The 19,834-nt window shown below is 41.3% G+C and overlaps 1 protein-coding gene across 5 annotated transcripts in view; it reads right to left on the bottom strand.

The window, feature by feature from the left end:
* The window catches only part of OSBPL1A (oxysterol binding protein like 1A), a 546,359-nt gene that overhangs the window by 39,338 nt on the left and 487,187 nt on the right, over window positions 1-19,834 (bottom strand). For all 5 annotated transcript variants that reach the window (XM_029591150.1, XM_029591146.1, XM_029591149.1 and 2 more), the window contains 3 exons: window positions 15,495-15,677; window positions 9,409-9,516; window positions 9,237-9,326 (listed from right to left, as the gene is read on the bottom strand). In XM_029591150.1, coding sequence (XP_029447010.1) covers window positions 9,237-9,326; window positions 9,409-9,516; window positions 15,495-15,677 — 381 coding nt within the window. The remainder of the gene's footprint in view (window positions 1-9,236; window positions 9,327-9,408; window positions 9,517-15,494; window positions 15,678-19,834) is intronic.

Below are 19,834 nucleotides of genomic sequence, written 5' to 3' on the forward strand. Positions count from 1 at the left end.
GCAGACCTGCAATCTAATCTTCAAAGGGAAACTGCCCATGGAGTTTCCTTTTGAAAATGAACTGGCAGGGGAAGTCAGTACTTTTACTTCTGCATACATTTCATCTGCTTTGAAGCAGATATATCGTACATGCGTGAAAATGAGCATAATTTCAAATTTAAATCTATGCATGTACTTTTCTTCCACCTGCCTAGCTCTGCTCCTTTCCCACAGGCAAAAGTATGTCTGCTGTTCATAGCATAGGTGCTCCCAATGCTGGTGCACCCTCTGGCTCCACCGGTGCCCTTGGTACCACCGACAGTCAGGGTCTCGGCATAAAACCTCATTGGGGGCTCAGCCTCAAGTGTCTCCAGGCACATAGAGTGAGGAAGATGCCCCCTTTGATCCTTGGGAGGGAGAGGCGTCCCTCTCCTCAAAGGAGAACTATGAGGACTTGCCTTCTGAGCCCTCTCCCCCTGAGGAGAGGTGTAAGCACATACCTGAGGATTTAACCTTTGCTGGGTTTGAGAGCGCCATGGTAGAATCAGTGCCTTTTCAGCTCTTGATGGAGCAGGATTCCAGGCACAAGATGAAAGTCCTACAATTTGTAGATACTCCTAAAGAGGGTGGTTGCTGTGCCAATGTACAACATGTTTAAGGAGTTAGTCGTCCGGCTTTGGGAGCACCCCATCTCCATCCCACCAGTGAACCAAAAGACTGATGCTGTCTATCTGGACCAACCTACCACAGGATTTGAATGCCGCCAACTTCCGCACCAGTTGGTAGTGGTGGAATCAGCCTTAAAAAAAAATTGGAGAGGTTGCGCACTCGTACTTCAGCTCCTCCAGGTCGTGAACACAGGGCCCTGGATACTCTGGGAAGGAGGGTCTTCCAGGGCTCCATATTGGCAGCCAGGATCGCCTGTCACTTCTATATGAGCCAATAATCCAGAAACGTTGGGAAACAAGACCAGGATCTGGAGGAACACTTCCCACAACACTCAAATATTTCCAGAAGATGATTTAACAAGGCCTGGAATGTGAAACACAAAGTCTGCTCAGCAAGAGTGGCAGCAGCTGGTATTGGGGCTCGATTCATTGCCCAACTCTGTGCCTCGGACCTCCAACCTGAGGTACAGGACCATCTGAAGGACCTACCCTGTACTGGAGAGAATCTCTTGACAAAGAAGCAGTAGTGTAGCTGAAGGACTACCATGAAACCTTTCAGCAGTTGTCTGCCAGCACTTCGGACTCTCAGTTGTCGGGCAAAAAGCCATCCCAGCAATCCTCAATATGCTATTTTTTTTTTTTTTAATAGGCCGAGCGAGACCTCTAGCGGGCACTGGCTAGGCCAAGAGCGAGGCAGAAATGCACCCCTCGACTGCACCCGGCCCCGCAGCAAAACCCTGCCACGGGGTTTTTACTGGTGGCAAGGGAGTTTAAGCCAGAAATCAGTACCCCTGAAGAACGACCCTACAGTGGGGGGCCGCCTACAACTCTTTGCCGACCGGTGGCTTTCAGTCACCTCAGACCAGTAGGTCCTATTTATTTGGTGGGGGTACAGATTGAATTTCCAAACTCCTCCACAATCTCCCTGTCCCCCTTGTGGAGATTCACAGCAAACCAGCAAATACTTTGGCTAGATTTCTCCACCCTCTTAATGGCTCGAGCAGTCGAACCACTGCCACCAAGTCAGCAGGGTGATGGGTTCTACTCCAGGTATTTCCTGAGTCCCAAAACAAATGGTGGCCTTTGCCCCATCCTAGATCTCAGGGCATTGAACTGATGTCTTGACAGAGAAAAATTCAAGATGGTCTCATTAGGAACTCTAATCCCCCCTCCTCAGGACTGGGGATTGACTTTGCTCCTTCGATCTCAAAGACACGTTATGCCCAGATTGCCATTTCTCCCTGCCATCGGAAGTATCTCCGCTTCCCGGTAGCTATCAGTACAGAGTGCTGCCTTTTGGCCTTGCATCGGCACCCCACATCTTCAGGAGACAATGAGTACATGTCTTCCCCTTCCTCAATGATTGGCTCATCAAGAGACTCCACGCAGGGAGCTTTGCATTCTCTGTACTCCATCATGTGAGCCCTGGAGGGCCTGGGATTTCTAGTCCACTACATGAAATCAAAGCTTCTTCCATCACCACAGTGACTTCATCAGGGCCAGATTCGATACGGTCCAGAAAGTCTTTTGCCCTGGGACCGAGCACTGAGCCGCATTGCCCTGGCGGGTGCAATCTCACTGCCATCACATTTCAGCACACCAGACCCTCATCTTTTGGGGCATATGGTGATGACTGTGCATATCACGCCTTTTGCTCGACTGCACATGCGCATGACGGGCCCGTATTGCAGACCGGAGCACCTAGGACCAATGTTCCTTCTAGGAGCAACGCCTCCAGATCAATTTCCTGGAGCTCCGGGTGATCCGGTATGCCCTATGGGCATTTCGGGATCACTTGACCAACAAGGTAGTTCTGGTCCAAACAGACAAGTGGCAATGTGGTACCTAAACCAGCAGGGGGGGGGGCTCATTCCTCCTCTGCCAAGAAGTGGTACAGATCTGGTCCTGGGCTCTCTTGCAGGGCATTCTCCTCCAAGCCTTGTACCTGCCAGGGACAGAAAACATCCTGGCGGATTCTTTAACCGATGAATGGTCCCTGATACAGGTGGCAAATCACATCATCTGCTGTGGGGAGCTCCAGACATATCTGTTTGCTTCCCCAAACAAAGTGGATCGATTTTACTCCCTGATCAGGGCGAACGGGGGCGGTTTTGGATGCTTTCATGCATCACTAGGGCACCAGCCTCCTGAACATTTTTCCTCTGTTGCCACTAGTCTCGAAGGTCGATGGCACCGGCTCTGACAACTAAGCACTCGATGGAGTCAGTGGCTTTGCCTGAAAAAGGAACTCCATCTTCTCTGCGCGGGTCTTACAGCCCTTCGATGTCATTTAGGCACATTTGGCACAAGTTAGGATGTCATGGTCGGACCCCAAACACAAACCACAAACCATATGCGGGTCAGTGATGGACATTGTCCGAGAACAATCAGGGCACTGATGAAAACCTGACGCCATGGCTTCAACAAAAATTTAGCCGTGGTGTGATCGATGGCCAGTAGGCACAGCAGAGAAAACTCGACGGGAATAGACTGCAAATGAGGGTAAAGCCTTACCTTACGACCGCAGACTATGGAAACGATAAGGGGACCCCGATGGGGTACAAAGCTTTTGAATTTTTTGAAGTTCCGTGAGGAAAATTCCTGTCAGGAATCTCTAGAGAGCTCCTTAACCCGCATGGCTACTGCTGCGTGGAAAAAAAAAAAAAAAAAGAGACTGAAAGGGGACCCCTACTGGATGTAGAGTTGGTGCCATGCTGGGCATGCCCAGTAGGTGCCAGTCAAAGTTCTAGAAATTTTTAAAAACTGTTCCATGATTGGACTCCATCCTGATGTCACCCATGTCTGACTACCATCCTGCTTGTCCTGTGAGAATAAATGTGTTTATTGTGAATTATTGGCCAGGTAAGAGGTCTGGGTAAACTGAGGGGGAGTTCATGATAAAGAACCGGGGGGAGGGGGGGGTGTCTTGACCTGGAAAATGAGTGGGAGAACTGGTGGAGTAATTTATAAAACTGGTAATTTCCTTGGTACGCACCTTTTAATTAGGTAGAAAATACACAATTTCAATGCATTGCATGTATTCGCATGTAAGCCTACATATGCACATGTCGAGAGGTAAAGTTACGTGTATTTTATAAAACTTGCATGTCATATGCACAAGTTTTAAAATACTATGGTAGAACTATGTGCGGCTGTATACACGCATATATGCTGCTGCGCACATTTGTTTCAAAGTTATCCTCTTAGGGTGTAATTGAACTGACTTATGAACAAACACGAAAAGTAGGTGCACCTTAAGTAACTCGGAGTGATGATCTCATAAGCAAAGATGACATAGCTTATATTTTGTAGCTGGTTCCACTGAATCAGACAAGGAGCAGTCACAAAACTCATATCATGGTAGAGATGCATACACTAGCAAGCATCAGTATCAGGAATGTCCAACTCCAGTCACAAATAAGTCTAGTTTTCAGGATACAGAAGCAAATGATGGGCCATATGATCTTTTTCTGCCAGTCTTCCTATCTGTCCAATTAATTTATTATAATTCCCATCACTTCCTTAGAAATCCCATGTATTTATCCCATGCTTTCTTAAATTCAGATACTGTTTTTGTCTCCACCACTCCACTGGGAGGATGTTCCACCATATTTCCTAAATCTACCCACTTTCAACCTCATCGTATGACCCCTCATTCTAGAGCCTCCTTTCCATTGAAAGAGGCTCATCCCCTGTACATGGAAACCTTTGAGATATCTGAATGCTTATCATATCTCCCTTATCCCCTATACCTATCCCTTCCCATAACCACTCACTTCAGCCTTGGCTTTATCCGCACCTTAAGGACAATATCCAACTTTAGACCTTCATAGTGCTCCCCTATTTATCTTCCCTGTTTTCCCGCACTAGTTATACAGACCCGATTCTCAACAATTGCTCCTCCCTTATTATATTGTTCAAAATATGTTCTTTTCCAGATTATTTCTACCCTGTTCACTGAGTTATCCAGGTTACTTCTACCCTGTTTATTGTAAAACAAGACTTTGTCTCTGTTATTTTTGCTGGTTGTAATGTAAACCGAAGTGATAATTAACTTTGTTAGTTGAACTCCGGTATATAAAAGTTATAAATAAATAAATAAATAAATAATATCCCCATATGCTTTAGAATGAAGACCACTGACGATTATAGTAGCCACTCTCTGGGCAGACTCCATTTTGTTTATATTCTTTTGAAGGTACAATCTCCAGAATTGTATACAGTATTCTAAGTGAGGTCTCACCAAGGACCTATACAAGGACAATACCACCTTTTTTCTGCTTACCATTCCCTCTCCCTGTGCAACCAAGCGTTTTTTCTGGCTTTTGCTGTCGCTTTATCCACCTGTTTGACCATTTTAAGATCAGATACAATCATCCCAAGATACTGCTCTTTGTGCTTAGAAGAATTTCAATCTCCAATACTGTACCTCTCCCTTGGATTTTTGTACCCTAAATGCATTACTCTGCATTTTTTAGAAATAAATCTTAGCTACCAGACCTTAGACCATTCCTCGAGCTTCTCTAGATTTGTTCTGTTTCCACACTTTCCTAGCAGTCCACCCTATTGCAGAATTTGGTAACATCGGCAAAAGGAGAAACCTTTCCCGAAAATCCTTCCACTAAGTCTCTCATGAATAAGATGAAAAGAACAGTTCCAGAGACCAATCCCTGAGGCACACCGCTAACATCTGCCTCCTCAGAAAAAACTCCATTTACCACTACCCACTGTCGTCTTCCTCAGACAGTTTCTAATCCAGTCAGTCAGTCATTCTAGGTTCCATGCTAAGGGCACTTAATTTATAAAAAAGTCTTCTGTGGGGAACTGTGTCAAAGACCTTGCTGAAATCCAAATACAGTATGTCTAATATTCTCCTTTGATCCAACTTTGGTCACCCAATCAAAAATATTGATCAGATGCATGGGACTCACATCTGCCCTTTTCCATCCTGTGGGTCTACTTCAGACTCTAAAGAAGCACTGAAAAGGTCAGCCAGCAGAGCTGCCAGGACATCTAAGTTCCCTTAATACCCTCAGATGTTTCCCATCCAGCCCCATTGCCTCATCTACTTTAAGTTTAATTAACTCCTCACGAACAACCTGATCCGAAGATCCATTGAGGTTTACCTCACTTCCAATCTTGTAGTTCATTTTATGTGGTCCTGCTCAAGGCCCTTCCACAGTGAACACTGAACAGAAATATTTAAGTAATTTTGCATTTTCCTCAGCCTCTACATATTCCTTTCCTTCACCTTTGAGTCCAACAATGTCACTTTTGCTCTTCCTTCTACCACTAAGATATCTTAAAACAAAAAAAAAAGTGTTCCCCCCATTTTACCATATTTATTCTTCTATTTGAATTTTTGTATTTCTGACTACTTTCCCAGCTTCTCAATTTTTCCAGATATTGTTGCCAGTCTTCCTCTTTCTCCAATCTCTTGTAGTTTATGAACTGCCTTATGTTTTTCTAAAGTAGCTGAGAAAGTAATGGCCACTTGTTCCTCTCCCCTTTACTTTCTGAACAAAAAATTAGTTGCCCTTATATCTACTTTAGTTTTGCCCACTACCCCTACTTCCCCCTAGATTTTATCTAGCTGACTTCTTGAGGTACTTCTTTAGTTTGAGAAAGTTAATTTTCCTGAAGTTTAGTACTCTCGCCTTAGAATGAACCTTCATCTTGTATGCTATATTGAATCACACCATCCAGGTGGCAGATTATCTATTATAACATAGAAATGCTGTCATACATTTGCATACAACTGAGGCAATGCCTGCAAAATTTATTTCATGCATATTGACTCTACATATCCTGTAAATCAGGTCTGTGTGTTTTGACGACTGGAGTTGGTCACCCCTGACCTATATACTCAAAAGTGCATAAAAGTCAGTACTAGAAGGAACGAACTGTTTTAGTAAAAATGTTTATATGTGGAGGTTTGTAGGATTCACCATCTTGTCCTCTGTTGCCCTGGAACATTGCTGGACAGCCTCGGGGTCCTGCAGCTGACTTCAGAGGGAGGACCAGAGGTCACTATCATAAGGAGACACTATAGGTGCATCCCTTAGGGAAAGTTTTGGGGTTTTTTGTTGATTCTGGAGTTGCAGTTTCCTCTCTTTTGAAGTGGTAAAGAGGAAATTTCTTCATTTCTTTTTAGCTTCAGCTCATTCTTCTCAGCCTACCATTCCATAATTAGTTGGGATGATGTAGCAGCAACGATTGGATACACTTGCTGCAGATACCATTAGAGAGAAGGCATCTGATCTGCTTGAGCTGGAAACTCCAAACAGCAATATAGGTTTGGATCCTTCTTTCGGGCAGATACAGTAAAAACGCGGGAGAGCGGGCAAACGCCCACTCTCCTGTGCACGCGATTCAGTATTTTAATTTATTAAAATTAGGCCTGGCGGTAAAAAGGCGCTAGGGACACTACCGCGTCCCTAGCGCCTCTTTTTTTGACGGACGCGGCAGCTGTCAGCAGGTTTGACAGCCGACGCTCAATTTTGCCGGCGTCTGTTCGAGCCTGCTGACAGCCACAGGTTCGGAAACCGGATGCCGGCAAAATTGAGTATCCGGTTTTCGACCCGCCAGCCGCGGGCCCATTTTAAATTTTTATATTTTTTTACTTTTTTTAAAACTTTCGGGACCTCCGACTTAATAGCGCCAAAAGGTTTATTGCTTTTCTGTGCACTTTCCTGGTGCCTGGAGAAATTAGTGCCTACCTTTGGGTAGGCACTAATTTCTGAAAGCAAATTGTGCTGCTTGGCTGCACATTTTGCTTTCTGAATCGCGCGAGAATACCTAATAGGGCCATCAACATGCATTCGCATGTTGCGGGCGCTATTAGGTTTGGGGGGGTTGGATGCGCGTTTTGGACACGCTATTACCCCTTACTGAATAAGGGGTAAAGCTAGCGCGTCCAAAACGCGTGTCCAAATGCCGGCTAACAGTGCGCTCCATCGGAGCGCACTGTTAGCCGGCGCGCACTGTACTGTATCAGCCTGTTTGGAGTCAGAGCTTCCACTATGTTTTCTGAGAGACTTGGTTATACTAGTCAGCCAACTGCAGCTCAGGAAGTTTAAGCAGGAAAACCTTCACATATAGTATTAGAAAATATTTGAATTTTGACTTAATCAAATCATTAAAAGTTATTACTGCTTTTCAATGAACTGCAAAGCTTACAAATCTTAAGCAAATTTCAAAACCAAGGAGAAATAAGAGGGCACAGGGCAAGCCCGGCAGCATTCACTTGACATTGGGAATGGTCGCTGGGCCCCTCCTCCTCATGCTGAAGGACTTTTTCTTCTTCTATGGAAGTTAAAGATCAGTTGGCAGTGGTTCTAACCACTTCCATTGACTATGGAGAAATTATTCATTCTCAAACTTTATAATTCTCAGTTTCAAGAATTTAAACTGATTTCCGTCAAAGATAGCATGCTGATTCACAGGAGGCTTGAATCTTATGAGTTGTTTCTAAAATATATGAAAAGGTTTATGTAAAGCTGATAACTCTTCCCTCTGTCAAAAGTCTTATATTTTCCCTTTAAGAAAAAGTCTGATGCAGGAAATGATGTAATTTCCCCAGTATTGGACATACCTGATATTTTAAATGCAGGTAATTTTCTGGAACAGTCTTCTGAAACAATTCAATTGTGCTACACTATAGGTATCTTGCACTTCTGAAGCCGATAAAAGTTTAATAATGATCTTTCTGCTAATAAAAATTCTTTTTATGGGACAAGGTAGGGATATTTCCGAATGTGTGTAAACAGACTCAGGTCAGGAGTAAGGCATTCCTCTAATATTGGGATGCTTTGCTTAATCTTGGGGAGCCTTTTTCCCTGAGATATCCAGCAAAATGTGCTATTACATTATCGGGTAATATGTATACTTTTTGAACCTAAGCAGCTAAAGGCTTTTCTGGATAGTAAACCTATTAAATTATCCTCATCAATTCCACAGCCTCAGTGTTAGTGGCAACACTTAGATATAACACTCTAAAGAGCAAGTTCTTTTGTATTTTTATTCCTTTGTGATATATCTAGTCTTTCATCCTCCTTTTTGGGGAATTTACAGACTGACTTCTTCTCGATAGTTGTATTGTTTCTTTTATATGTAAAAGTCTTACTTGCTGTCAAGCAGGATTGCTTGCTTATTGTAACATTGAAAGTTATAAAGATGTTTAAAAAAATGTTTATATGTAGCTGCTTATAGATCTCTCCATACAGAAATTTAAAGAGTTGTACCGATTATGCAGAGTTAAAGATGCAATAACTTGAATTAAAAGGAATTCTTTACAGCTTTCCCAAACCTTTTGTTCAGAAGGGCATTACAATGAGATACCACCAATTTATCCAATATGCACATGTGTGTTCAGTTGATTGTCACATCTTAGTTAAAATGCAAATAAATACAATAAATTAACTTCTTGCTAGCATGGTTACTTTTAGGTATTTAGGGGATGACACTTTCAATTGCTAACTGGCGAATGCTATTGCTTGTCAAATGTATTGTTAAAGGTCCAAAAAGGACAAGGGAAACAATTTTTTTCTCTTAAACCAAATAGTCTCAACAATACAATTAGATCATTACCTTTTATCTTGAATGTAGCCTTCAACTTTATGCAGCTCCTTTCCAAAAAGACCACATGGCTTAAAACTCAACACACACTTTTCTCCAGTTCTGAGAAGGAATATTTAAGTATAGATTACTTTTTGCACATAATTAACAAGCTAAAAGTCATTAAAGCTGAATAATTACTCACTTGTGATTACTTATTTCTACACTGCCATACTGCTCAATCCACAGTTTACCTACTATGATGTTATGGACACAGCAGGTAGGATTTGTCCATGTGTAGGCTTCATTATGCCTGCAAAAAAAAAGTTTAGAAAACGCATTAAATCTTGTGGTAGGTTACTGTTTATTACTCTTGCTATATACTTTTCTAAAATAATCAAAGCGTTTTACAAAAGCACTTGTAACAAAATAAAAGCACAATTATAATACAAAATCATTTAATATAAAAAAAAAAATCAATGAATTAAAACTGAACACAAATAAACCAAACCATAAATAATACCTGGAGCATAACACAAAGAGACAGACTAGTATTCCAAACCACTAAATGAGTTTCATACAAAGTTTAGGCAGGCTTCTGACAGCAATTTAAAAGCCAGGTTTTAACATTCTTCAGAAACTATATAATTTGATTCCTACTGGACATCTAAAACATTCGACATTGGAACCCAGTACAAAAAGTGCATCTTACAATTTCACCTAATCTCTAAGGCAATCGAATTCTAAGCAACTATGTTTAGGGTAGGCGTTTCTTCACTCACCCATTGTATTTAAAATTCACCTGCGAATCTTGCAGTTTTGTGCAGAAATAGGAAAATAAGCCCTTTACTGTGTCAGGAACAGCAGGTTATAGACAGGATGTCTAACCTCAAACTACTGTAGCAAATTATTTTTCCCCCCAAATGATACCGACTCACTGATCAACCACGAACATACTTGCACTAAAATTTTAATATGTAAAATTCTGATTTAAAATGCAAGAAATTACATTTTAAAGTGATTTTAAAGAGTATTTTCAGTTAGTCACTAGCCTGGCCCTTCAGAGAAAAAAAAAAGAAAAAAGTTTTTCTTGCTTGCAGTGCTCATTCAAATTGTATCCTCTTAAAGTTATCTAGGGCTGAGAAATCTATTAATGGGTTAAACGTTAGGACAAGAAGAAAAGAATCAGGAAGGGGGGAAGATAAAACATTAGGACTCTGAATCAAGCCCTGAAATTCTGTTTCCTTGGCAGATAATTACTCAGTAATTTGAATTACTTTTGTTACACATTGAATTTTGACTTTTAATCAAATTATCAAAAGTTATTACTGCTTTTCAATGAACTGCAAAGCTTACAAATCTTAAGCAAATTTCAAAACCAAGGAGAAATAAGAGGGCACAGGGCAGGCCCGGCAGCATTCACTTGACATTGGGAATGGTCGCTGGGCCCCTCCTCCTCATGCTGAAGCTACCACAGAAGGATGACATGTAGTGCTCCCATGAAGCCACGGTTTGGCCAACGATGTGACGTTAGAGAAAGGGGGAGGTGGCAGATCAGAAGGGGAAGTTGCCTTCAGATGACTTGGCTGAGAAGTCTCCATCCGATGATGAGGGTGGGCCTTTAAACACCAGGGTTTGTCTCTGGGATACCCCTTTTCCTGATAAGTTCACATGTCCCCATCAATGTGTTTTGTTGGCAGATTTTCACAAGAGTAGCAGAGGGGGGCGCGAGGCAGCAGGAGCCATGCACGCACGGACAGAATATCCACTGCATGCACTAGAGAGCAGACAGAGCCAACAAGGCGGCGATGAACACGTTATTGGAGTTTGTACTCAGTGTTGTAGAGTCACAACCACCGCACTGGTTGGCATATATAGCATGGAAAATATATCATACAGCCTCCATTCCAGCACCAAATACACCAAGAGAGTGCAGGGAGGAAGCAATATGAGAGAGCAACGCGAGTGCTGGACACACCAAAAAGGAAGGCAAGGAAGCTCTGGTATAAGTGCCCACAGCAGAATCGATCATGGGGAGTGACAACGCAACACTTGGGGGGAGGGGCAACAGGATTACAAGGACACAGGGATTGTACAGCCATTGCAGCAGGGGGTGGAGAATGCAGAGTACACTGAGCATTGCACACATGCCCCACAAGTATGGGCAATATCAAGCAATGCAGGGCAGCCCTCCATAACGAGTCAGGCATGGGCCAGATAGGCTTTGCCATCTTCACTGTGTGTTTTGAGGGGAAATCAATGCCCCTTAATGTGGGCAGGGAGGCAAGTCAATGCATCATTCCAATGGGCTCCTGGCACTGGATGAGCACCAAACGTACTGATGCACATGATGCAATTCAGCGATGGCAGTTGGGGCCTGAGCGCAGGTATACAGAACAGTGGTGAACCCACCACAATGGGGCCCTACACAGGCAATGGCCTGTGACAGCACCCAGGTCAAACACCGGTGGCATGCCAGGCATCTCCCAGGGGACCAGGACGACAGCACGAACTATCTGGGAAGACCCAGTCCTTCAGACAGCACAACTCAGCAATCCTGGAATTGTCTGACCATATGGTCTACTACAGCACACATTTCAGGGAAAATAGCACAGCTGAGTGGCAAAGCATGACCAACTAGAGCCCCTCACGAGGCAGCATGGTCCTTTTAACTATGGCTTTTTGCCTTGCAGCTCTGCAGTTGTTGGAAGATTGTAAAATATCTTCTGCGACATACTGTTTAGCCAGTGTCAGTATCAATGTCTGTGTACTGATAGCCCTTCAATGCATGACGTCAAATGAAGGGATAAGAAGCTGCAGAGCAACAGCCTGTGAACAGAATGTGTACTAGTATACTGTTAATCTGACATTTTGAACAAAGTGCAAAGTAACAAGCTCCCAATATTGTTCTTTATGTCCATGGCCATCAATGTGTTTGTCCACTACTTCAGAAATTTGTACATTTGCAAGGTTGTAACCCAAATGAAAATGTGGGTTTTATTTGCAAAGACCACAAATTGCAGGCCCTTGACTTATGCCTTCATGAACTCTATCCCACTATAAGGTGCTTATTTGATATGATATATGCATCTAGAAGTGCTGCAAGCTCTGTTGGATGGTTTTACATTTAGTTTGGTATTACTCTATTTCTGGTTTGAACCAGTGGGGTGGTGGAGAGAAGGGGGTAGTGTCTGGCAATATTTCTGTCATGTCTAGCTGGGAATTTGAAGTTTCTGTTCCTGTATACAATATTTACTTTCCTCTGTTGTATTGCTGATATTACACATAGCTATTGGTTTCAGTTTTCTATTGTATAACACAGTAGCATGATAGAAGATAAGTACCAACTAGCGCACACAGTCTGCCCAACTGTAAACGCATGATATTGTCAAACACATTACACTATACCTTGTGTGTAAACACTTTAAAGGATTACTTTTCTAGACATACTCGTATAATTAACTCAGAACAATCAGAAAATTCTCGTGTCTTAGATTAAGTAGAACAAGTTTCTCACCACTCCTGATGAGCATCTTTCTAGGGGAAGAGTCCTGCAACGACAGGTATGCTCAATACTCATATTCACTCTATTCGGGGTATCCACTTTCTTGCTCTTTTGCTGGTGGTCTGGAAGCTGCTTCACTTGCAATTAATCTATTTGCCCCATCCTCCTCCTACTACTCAGTGTGCAATCTTTCAAACTCCCAGTGTGATTTTTCCCTCATCATCCTGATCTCAATGGTGAATCTCCAGCTCAGACACTCTTTGGTAGAACATCTGTATATAGACCCACTACTGCTTTACATGTCTTAATGCTGCCCATTCTTCAGTCGTGACACTATTCCAGCTATGCCATTTGAACAATCTTAGTGTAGGGGTAGGAGGGGGAAGTGATGGATAAACTGATTGTTACCAGCTTGGCTCAGGTAAGCCCAAAAGACCAGGAAACCTGCCTTGCCTGCTCAACCTGAATGATTTGGTGACACACTGGATCTAAACTGCTGTAATTCACTCAACAGCAGGCAGCCAAGAATAAAAACATTTCACTAACAAAGTAGATATAGTGTTGACAGATGCTACAATATTAGCAAGGTTACGGAGGAAGGATCATAAGACCATGTGGAGGTACATCGTTCAGCCAATGCAAGCAAAAATCTATTTTTAGATAAGCTAATGCAAGCACTTAGTACTGATGCAATACAAGCCATTAGTATTTTTGATTAGGTGTACATATTTAGCCAATACAAGCATTAGTCTATTTTAGCAAAAATGAGGAAAATTTGCAGTATGTTATAATGCAAACTGCAAAAGAACAAAGTTACCAAAAAAGTCCCATGATTGACAAGACACTGACATTCTGGCAAAACTTTTCATTTGGGTTACAACTTTGCATATTGAGAAGAAAGGTGCTCTGAAGGGGGCCACCCTGACCTTTACAGCAGAGAGATTGGTGTGATGAAATTAGTGCTAAACTTCTGATAACCACATGAAGTGTTAAATGACACTAACATTCATCCAGATGTGAAGCAGGACATCTCTAGTGATGGTTTGGGACTCTACTATTCTGGCACGAATTCATGATGTACAATCCTTTTTTCCCCAATGTTATCAATATCTTCATTTCTATTGGGGTAACTTCCCAGTTTATCTTGCATATATCATGAAGATGGGTAAACCATTCAAATGACTAGGAATGCAACATGTCATCTCCATATACAATGAGAGAAATATCCAAAGGAACGCTACAAGCCCCTCCAACCAAAGCCACGCGACTCATTGCATCCAGGGACTGAGCATTTTCGACAGCAGGCCCAGCCATCTGGAACAACCTCCCTGCTGAACTCAGGCTGGAACCTTGCCTGCTAACTTTTAAGAAGAGACTCAAAACGTGGCTGTTCCGCCTAGCCTTCCCAGAACCCTGGGATACACATTAGATGTTATCTACTCCTCTGATTACCTGGACAGCATGGATACCAACTCTAACATGTGGACTAACTCTAATCCGAACTCTCTCTAGTCCGGAATTTGTTATTTCTCCTTTTAACTTAACTTTATCTTTTATCTTCCAGCTACCTAAGCTTCCAAGTTCACGGTCCTCGTTTAATGTAACTTTGTTTCTTCCTTTACCTAGTTATTTTTTACCCCTGTTCGATGTAAGCCGTCCTGATATGGTATTTAACCATGAAGGTCGGTATAGAAAAATGTTAAATAAATAAATAAATATACCAGGTTCAGCACAGCTTATGTTTAGGTCACTGTTTTACCAATTTTGATTCTTTGCTCAGTCTTTGCTGCCTCAACATTTCCGACAGAATGAAGCTGGCTCACTTGGTGTCAAGTACTGTATCTGTCTTGAAGTCTTCTGAACCATGATGTACTATGTTTTGAGGCATGGGAAGGGAATGCATTTTCTACCTTAGGAAGCAAAACCATTGGATGCTAATAATGTTAAAAATTACAGCCTTTTTTAAGCTCATCTGATCAACAATACCCCTGATAATATTTGGACCAATAGCAAAATTATGTAATTTTATTTTATATCTGTATGCTGTAATTTCCTGCATAGCTATATTAAATCTATTGTGCGAAAACAAATTAAAAATATTCTTAGGTATTTTTTTCCCAGTATTATCCAACTCATTACATTTCTTAATCAAATTACATATATACACACACATTTTTAAGCTATTTGCATGAACAAATGAATAAATGGACCAGCACTCCATATATTCACACACACATATATACTATATATACACACACACATACATGTGCAAACACTTCTGGTGCTAAAGGCATTTGACATTTAACCCCATAATGTACTAGAGGGCATAGGCATTAACACTGCACACCTTGTTTGTATTCCCTACACTTCTTAGGTGAACAATGTCTAAGTAATTACTATTTGGAAGTAGTTCCAAAAACTGAGAATAATTTATTAAAATATTCTTAAATAAAATGTTTAACAAGCACAATGCAGTCCATATTATACATCTGGAAAATATATACACACTTCTTACATGCATAGGTGTCTGCCTATAATCTTGCTCTTTTTAGTTTATTCAAGGCACACATGTATTCTTAAAAGCATACAACTTGCCATGTGACCAATTCCTGCATATAATTATATTTTAGTTTTAAGAACTTGTAAGACATATCAAGTTAATTTAGAGAGCATGGTTAAAATGTATGCAGTATGTACTCCTTATAGTATAATCAGTGTTTATAGACTTATGTTTTGTAAGAATATACTAAACTAGGTGCCACATTAATCAAATCTAACCTACTTACTTGAGAAGCTCCAATGTTATAATTCCCCTAGGCTCAGCTTCCACACTCTTGCCCCAGAACTTGAGTTTTGGGTATATGGATCCATGAAATACAAAATCATTGCTCAACCCTTCGGCATGGAATGCGCTGACTGGTGGATGATGACTTACTTGTTCCGAGATTAGCCTAAATCCAAGATCATCACTTCAAGAAGAAGAAGAAAAGAAGACGTGAGATTTCACTCCCTGGTTTACAAAAGAAAAAATTTTAGATAATTCTAACCAGAGCCCATCTTTAATTTCTATACTCGTTAAGAAGTTTTCTTGGAAAGAAGAGTTTCTTGGAAAGAAGAGTTTCTTACCTGTAAGAGGTGTTCTCCGATAACAGCAGGATTTAATCCTCACACTAGTGATGACATTAGATTGAGCCTGGCTTGAAAATTGGGCTTAAGAGTATCTAGAATTTTGACTGTACCTCATTGAGCATGCCTATATATGCTAACATGTGTGTCCACATGAGGGCCCTTCAGTCTTGCACCATACCAATTTAAACTGAAGTCAACTCCAAGGGGAGGCAGGCAAGTTCCATGAGGATTGACATACTGCTTTCCTCAGATATCAGTCAGCAAACACCAAGAAGCGCAGAATTTTAGTAAGTTTTAATAATGTTAGGGTGTCAGCAAGCACCTTTCAGGTGGTTACCCGGTCTACTCAATCATCCACCCAGAACAATGGTGTCGGCAAAAACAGAGTCAGTGTGCAAAACACCACTTTAAATAGAAAATATGCTGCCTTTGTTTTTGCCTCGTAACAGAGGATTTTAAATTGCAAAGAAAAAATACAAAAAGTTATCTCTTGTTTACCCTTTGTCTACACAGTTGTATTGGGTGGATGATTGAGTAGACCAGGCAACCACCTGAAAGGTGGTCTTACACTGGCTTCCCAGCTCACCTTAACATTATTAAGACTCACTAGAATTCTGCGCTTCTTGATGTTAGCTGTCTCCTATCATGTTATTTTGTGATTAGGCTGAGTTCAGGATTGTTTGGTTTTTTTTTAAATTGTCTCAGATTATCTGTTACAGGTAAACAACTCTGCTTTGAGGACAAGCAGGATGTCAGTCCTCACACACCAGAACTGAACACAGTAACTTTAGGTGTGGCTTCACCATGAAGCAATACAGAAGCATTATGACTGCTTTATTCTCCATTCCTTACTTTTTTTTTTTTTTTTTTTTTTTTTTTAACTGCTGCCTCATACTGAGCAGAAAATTTCAAAGTGTTGTCCACTATGATGCCCAGATACTTTTCCCGAGTATAACTCCTAATATGGAACCTAACATGTAACTACAGCTTGGATTATTTTTCCACATGTGCAACACTTTGCATTTGTCCACATTAAATTTCATCTGCCATTTGAATGCTCAGTCTTCCAGTTTCACAAGGCCCTCCTGCAATTTTTCACAATCTGCTAGTGATTTAACTCAGAAGTTTGTCTCATCTGCAAGTTTGATCACTTCACAGATTGTTCCCCTTTCCAGATTTATAAAAGCACCAGTCCCAGTACAGATCCCTGAGGCACTCCACTGAGAAAACCAACCATTTAGTCCTACTCCTGGTTTATCTTTCAAACCATTTGCAATGCATAATAGGACACTGCCTATCTCCTGACTTCTTAATTCACTTAGGAATCTCATGAGGGGACTTTATCAAATGCCTTCTGAAAATCCAAATATACTATATCCATTGGTTCACCATTATCCACGTGTTTATTAACTCCTTCAAAAAGCCGTAGCAGATTGGTGAGGCAAGATTTCCCTTGTATAAAATCCATGCTGGTTCTGTCCCATTAAACCCTGTCTTTCTACATGTTATGATTTTGTTCTTTAAAATAGTTTCCAAGATTCTTCTCAGCACTGAAGTCAAACTCACTGGTCTATAGTTTCCCGGATCTCCCCTGGAGACCTTTTTAAAGATCCGGGTTACATTGGCTGGCCTTCAATCTTCGGGTACAATGGATGATTTTAATAATGGGTTACAAATTACTAATAGATCTCCAATTTTATTTTTTAGTTCTTTCAGAAGTCTTGGGTGTATACCATCTAGTCTAGGCGATTTGCTACTCTTTAGTTAGTCAAACTGTCTTATTACATCTTCCATCTTCACAGTGATTTGTTTCGGTTCTTCTGAATCACCATTGAATACAGTTTCTGGAATGAGTATCTTCCTATCATGCTCTTCACTAAACACTGAAGTAAATTTAGTTTTTCCATGATGGCCTGATCTTTCCTAAGTGCCCTTTAACCTTTTGATCATCTAATGGTCCAACAGACTCATAGGATTCCTGCTTCGGGTAACATGCGTGGCACTGCAGTTACAAGTTAAACAGAACACATGGGATTATCTGCACTGAACGAGTTACTACCATAAGCAAAATGTTGGGCAGACTGGATGGACAATCTGGTCTATCTGCTGTCATTACTATGTTGTTACTAGGTAATAAAAGCTTTATGAATTTTTGTCTATGGCCAGCTTCTATTCAAATTTTTTTAGCCCACCATACCCCATTTTCTTTAGATTGATCCTTTTTCCAATTTTTGAAAGTTCTTTTGGCTAAAATAGCTTTTTACCTCACCTTTTAACCATGCTAGCAGTCATTGGGCCTTTCGTCCACTTTTTTTTAATGTATGGAATACAAATGGACTGGGCTTACAAGATGGTATTTTTAAATAATGGCTGATGTAAACGCAACATATGTAGCTGTATCTTTCATTTTTTGAAGTTATTTTCTTCATTTTATGAAAGCTTCCCTTTTCAAAGTTTAATGCTAGAGCTGTGGATTTACTTAATGTCTTCCCTTCCAGTTATTAAGTCAAATGTGATGGCACAATGATCAGTGTTGCTGAGTAGCCCCACAACCATTACCTCGCACCAGATTCTGCATTCCACTAACAATTGTGTCTAAAATGTCTCCTCCTTCCTTTGGTTCCAACTGCTCCAGGAAATCATTTATTTCATCTAGAAACTTTACCTCCCTAGCATGTTCTGAGGTTACATTTACCCAGTCAATATTGGGGTAATTGAAATCTTACATTACTGTGCTAACAAATTTGTTAGCTTCCTTAATTTATTAGCATTTCATCATCCATCTCCTCCTTTTAGCCAGTATAGTGGTGGGGGTAGTATACCCCCACCACGATACTCTTCCCCATAACATATGGAATTTCCACCCATAAAGATTCTACTTTATATTTAGTCTCCTACAGGATCTTTACCTTGAACTCTTTGTCTACACCATCCCTAAGTGCCAACCCCCTACCAAGTTGATCCACCCTATCCATTGAGATATAATTTATTTCATGGTTTAAGCACTGTCCCATTGGTTATTGTCCTTCCACCTGGTCTCAGATGCCAATTACATCTACCTCTTCATTCAGTGCTATATTCTAACTCTTACTTGTTATACTTTTGGCATTAGCATACAGACATTGCAAAGTATTTTTTTCGTTTGTATTAATCTGCTTATCAGTTGATGGGTAACAATCTTTTCACAGGTAGTTTTTTTTTTTTCTTATAGGCACATGAACTACTTTTGCTTTTACTGGAATCTGATTGCCTTAACTCCTCTTATTTTAATATCCTTTGAAGACAACTCCCTCTACCCTCGCTGCTGAACTGTCAGCTTTCTGCCTGAGTCATGTCCAGGAAAGCTCCAATGAACTCCAATTAAGGTGATGGGCTCAAGTGGGATTTAGGGTAGTCTAGTACAAATCCTAGTAACCCCCAACATCTGGATGGTCTAGCACATTCTGTGGCACCCACCTGTGATGTGCTCTTGACAAACCAATCATTCAGATAAGGGAACAAATGTACTCCCAGCCTGCATAGGTGCACCACCTCAGCAAGGCATTTGGTGACGACACACGGGGCAGATACAAAGCCAAAGGGCAGCACGCAGTAAGGGAAGTAATGGTTCCTCACCACAAACCTGTGATATATCCTGTGATAAGGGAATATCTATTTATGGGTGTAAGCATTCTTGAAATCAAGAAAGCATAGCTAGTCTCCTTTGTGAAGAAAGGGAGTTAAGGTGCCCAAGGAAAGTATCTAGAACTTCTTTTGATGAATTTGTTCAAGACCCTTAGGTCTAATATGAGACTGAGTCCTGTTTTCTTTGGAATCAGGAAATATTTGGGAGTAAAATCCCCACCAACTTTCCCATGCTTGACTGCTCTGGTTGCTAAAAGGGAGGAGAGCTCCTGATGTGGCAAGTGACCCCCCCCCCCCCTCACCCACACCCCTTGGGTACAGAGTGCAATCTGGTATGTTAGATTGCTTTGAAAAGGCTTTCCTATGAAGCTAG

This window comes from Rhinatrema bivittatum, chromosome 2 (genome assembly GCF_901001135.1).
Source record: "Rhinatrema bivittatum chromosome 2, aRhiBiv1.1, whole genome shotgun sequence".
Taxonomy (NCBI): domain Eukaryota; kingdom Metazoa; phylum Chordata; class Amphibia; order Gymnophiona; family Rhinatrematidae; genus Rhinatrema; species Rhinatrema bivittatum.